We start from the raw sequence: 4702 nt of genomic DNA on the forward strand, positions 1-4702 counted from the left end.
AAATTAATTTTATGTATTTTTATATTTTTATTTATATTACTGATACATTAATTTTAGGTTAATTATGTCTACGTACTAAAGTATCAATTTTTCTTGTAAAAAAACAAATAAATTAAAGAACTAAAAATTCCAATTTAAAGATCAAATTATTTATTTATTATTGAATTAACAAAAAATATTCAAATAGAAAATCATTTAACTAAAAGATCATGCTACTCTCCTGGGACAAACAAGAAAAAAGTACTTGAAATATTAAAACAGAATATATAATTATAGCAAATGTATAGCATAAACAAACATTACAACACAAAATATTAATATGTATACCATTGCGTACAATTATAAATATGCATAAACAATTGTTTTCTACATGTAAGTCAGTACAATAAACTATTCCCTTTCAGCATTTTTAGTCACTTAGTACATATATATCTTTTAAACATTAAAAAAACCTTCCAAGCTATGAAAAAATGTGAAACAATGTAAAACTACAAACTCACAGACTTATCTCCATGCCGGAGCTCAACTTCATGACTATCTGGAATTTTCTTATACCTGTTCTGGATAAAATAAAATATTGTAGTACATATTTCTCTAAAAGTAGATAAAAACCAAAGTTCACATTCTACACTGAAAATGTATTTCCAATAGATTCTTACCTCATCTCACAGAATAGTTGTTTCTCAACTTGTACTGCCCTCTATATGCACAAATCTATTCTCACCACTAGCCTTGATACTCCCAACTACCCTCAAACATGTTTTCATGTGAGGCAGCTGCATGATAGCATGCAAATGAGCATGTGACAACCCTCCACCAATAGCAGTGCAACACAATTCCCAGCACAGCTGACTCCCTCTATGTAGCTTAACACTAAATCACTTCAAGATTGAGCCACAGAAAAGGTAAGGACACAGGAAATGTGGAGGAAGGGTGGGAAGTGTAAGCATAGGTAAAAATCTATAGATTTTTAGTGTAGGAAAATGTTAACTTCTGATACAATATCTTACCTCCTCTTACAGAGTGACTAGAGTCCTACATTGACCTGGTGGAGAGATTAGTGTAACATTATCTAGATAAGCCCTCTTTATGAATGCTTATGAAGCCCTCTTCCATAAGAAGCATAAGCCTATGGGGAGTGTGAATAAAGAGCATGTAAGGCACATCTGTGGGAGACAGCACCGCTTCTAAGCCAGGTATACTCTTCACCCATGAAAATGATATGTCACAATAACAGTGGAAACATAGGAGGAATCCCATAAATTAAATGAAGGGACTCCTGGTGTGAAGTGGCTATGATGCAGCAGACCAACACAGCCGTATTAAGGAATATCCAGCCCATGGTAGGAAGAGGTTCCTCTACATTTCACCTCGGACATGGGAATTGGAAGGGAAGAAGATCTTCTGTTCCAAGGATCTGCATCATCATCATGTACGCGTGTCTCACACAACCAATACCAGTACCCCCAGCAAACCAATATCTGGGTGACGGTAGGAAGGAGGACAACTATGTGGTGGTTCAACTCTGGTCCAGAATCAGGCAGCATTGGGAATGAATCCTCCAGTGTGCCTGGTCCAGCTCCAACTAACACCAGTACTCCCCAGAAGAATGAGCTGCATATTAGTGGAAATTGTCCAGTCCATAACATGGCTGCATCTGGAATAGTACATCAGGTCCGTAGTAGAAGTAGTGTCTATACACCATCTACACTAGGAGAACATCACTGCCCTACTCTCAGCTGAGCAGAATTGAGCACACTCATAAGGAAGCCTCCATGGTCCACCACCCCAGAGTTGGTAACTGGTGTGGAAGAATTGGGGGAAAATAATGTGTTGGAGAGTCTGGAGAAACACAGCACCAGAGGCAGTGCAACAGAAGACTGTGAAACCCTATTTTGAAAAGCAGACACCAATGAAGGAGTGACAGGGATGGGCAGCAATCCCCTTCTGCTTTACTCATATTAGTCCATTTTACAAATTAGAAAAAAATGTCTAAACCTCTTTTAATTAATGATTACTTATTTAATCCTTACATGAAATTATTTTCTTTCAATAAAGAATGAAAAATAACATTTAAAATAGAGCAAAATATACTGCCCAGTATGTTTTGGTATTCTCTCTACCTGCATACTAAAATATTCAAAGAATGCTATAAACTGGTCATCACCTTTTTTTCTTTTGTTTAACAACAATAATATGTATCATTACTGATTAGTTCAGTTTATTCACTATTTCTATATGACAAACTAATCACCATTTCTTCACCATCATCTTCTTCTTCACTCTCACCATCACCTTCCTCTTCTAACCTGGCTTTAATTTCAGGTGGTATAGGTGGTCCAATAATGTCATCATCAGATGAAGTGTCATTATCTTCTTTAGATTGTGAAGTTGAAAGGCGTGCCACTTGCTTATTATTATCCTTCTGTGCATCTTGAGAAACCAAGTTCTCAATTTTTAATTCTGGAAAGGTACACGTACAAAAACAATGATGACAAGGTTTCATCTGCTTTCATTACATATTCAGGACAGCAATATATAATTTTTTTTCAAAGTACACACTCATGTGTAGTAGTAAAAATATGAAATTTAGATTTAAAATGTATAGCATTATACACAATAAACTATTTTTTGCAAAACATAGTATTTTTTAACAATTACAAAACTAGTTACTAATATAATTTAAGGTTCAGGTAATTAAATTAGTTGGCTCAAGCACAATAACAGAAGCAGCTTCCTTCAGGTTCCTCAGCGATATAAACATAAAGTTCAGAATAATAACAATATTTAATATTCATGCTTTCTGAGTAGCTTACTTGTTTTTGTTTAAATTTTCATGCTTTTAACTGTTATTTATATCATAGTTTCTACCTTCATTTTTCTGATTCCTCTCAATTGCAGCTCTCCTAGTTTGTTCAAACATTGCTTCAAAGTCAAATGTTCTAGCTTTTTTCCCTGAAAACAAAAATAATTTTGACATAAACCACAAATTACAGCTACATTTTATATGATTATATAGACCCAAAAACAAAAATGTACACTACATGAACTGAATAAATATTTCTTACCAAATCCTGAGAAACCCACAAGTTTTGACATGTCATCAGAATCTTCTTTATTTGACAAATTTCTGCTAAATTCCTCTGTTGTTCCTCCATAATTTACCTTTCCTTTACTCAATACTTGTCTGTTGTCTCTAAATTGCCTTGAATCCTGGCTCTCTAATTTTAAAGAAAAAAAGAAAAACTTTAATTATGAACATTATTTTTCATAAAAGCAGTTGTAAAAAAGCCCAATCATGAAATAAACTCAATTGTAGTTTTTTAATACAAAATAATACAATTTCTTTTTCAGTTTTTCTAATTCCATGGTATAGGAAGAAACTTTTAATTATGGTTGGAGATGGCTTGAATGGGTAATGAAAAAAAAAACTTTAATATAAGTTTAACAAAACAGCAAATGAAACCTTGTCGCAACGTTGTACATTTGCTGTTGTGTTAAACTTGTATTAAAGTTTTCTTCATTACCCATTCAAGCCATCTCCAACCATTAGTAGTCTCAAAGTTGATTCCGCATCATCGAATTTAAACTTTTAATTAATCGAACATTCTGGTGAAATGAGTATGACCAAATAATTATAACAGAATTGTGACAGTTTGATGCCAATAACGATCATTATGAAATATTTTCAAAACTTGAAAATGAGACAAGTAATTAAAAATCTTATGAAAAATTAGCAGTTTCTTTTATTTAAAACATAAAATTACAAAAGAGTTAACACTGACAAAGCCAAAGGCTAAACACGTAAAAACTAGCAAGAATAATCTTAATTTTATAAACTAATACAACTAGCTTCAACAAATAGAAATTATCAAAGTAATGGTTACCATGTCTTAGGTTGAAACGTGGAAGGGTTACATTTTTGTCATGATTGTTTTTTCCACATAATAATAATTTCTTAATAATACTACATAGGCAAGTAAAATGGCAAGAGTAAGACGTCGACTACAATTTACAAATTCTATACATAAAATAAAATAATTTAATATACATGAATAATAAACATAATGAATAAAAAAACAATTAAATACACGCCACCCACACATCAAGTCATGTCAAATATCTCAATAAACTGAAACTTCGATTGAATTTACCTCGCAGAGCTCTCATTTCTTCTAAGTCGTCCTCCATATTTGTTTATTATTGACCTCTGGTGGTTAATTGTTCTTTGCACAAACCCCAAATGCTTAGAACATAAATAAACAAATCCCTACAAATGTTTCTACAAGCTTGTAGTAGACTAATAACTTTTTTTGAATAATTTTAAATTTTACATAGTTTTTTTTAACTTGATAAACTCTAGGTCTTTGTACACAGCGTGGTCACAAGTAAACAGACACCACCTTTTCAGAAAAAATGAAATTTTTCAGTCATATTCACATGTATTGATATATTTATAATTTAATTAATATCTAGTGGATCTTCCTTTCGCTTCGTGGAGTTCGTTGATCCTTTGGGACATCGTGAGAATCATCTCGTCAGTTTTAGATTGTGAGATTTTTGCCCACTCTTGCTTCAAAACTTGGAGTAGATCGCTCTTCGAAGTTGTTGTTGTTGTTTTTTTTTTTTTTGGTTGTTTCTTGACTTGCCGGTCGAGTATGGCCCAAAAGTTTTCGATGTAGTTCATGTCAAGAGATTGGCT

At 32.8% G+C, this 4702-nt stretch overlaps 1 protein-coding gene across 1 annotated transcript in view; it reads right to left on the bottom strand.

The window, feature by feature from the left end:
- LOC106469536 (WD repeat-containing protein 70-like) overlaps window positions 1-4233 on the bottom strand; it is a 25824-nt gene extending 21591 nt beyond the window's left edge. The window contains exons 1-5 of the mRNA XM_013930035.2: window positions 4155-4233; window positions 3069-3221; window positions 2872-2955; window positions 2255-2463; window positions 501-560 (exon numbers count right to left, since the gene is read on the bottom strand). Of these exons, the coding sequence (XP_013785489.1) occupies window positions 501-560; window positions 2255-2463; window positions 2872-2955; window positions 3069-3221; window positions 4155-4191 (543 nt within the window). The 5' untranslated portion in view covers window positions 4192-4233. The remainder of the gene's footprint in view (window positions 1-500; window positions 561-2254; window positions 2464-2871; window positions 2956-3068; window positions 3222-4154) is intronic.
- Window positions 4234-4702: the final 469 nt, after the last annotated feature.

Source organism: Limulus polyphemus, unplaced genomic scaffold (assembly GCF_000517525.1).
Source record: "Limulus polyphemus unplaced genomic scaffold, Limulus_polyphemus-2.1.2 Scaffold3535, whole genome shotgun sequence".
NCBI lineage: Eukaryota > Metazoa > Arthropoda > Merostomata > Xiphosura > Limulidae > Limulus > Limulus polyphemus.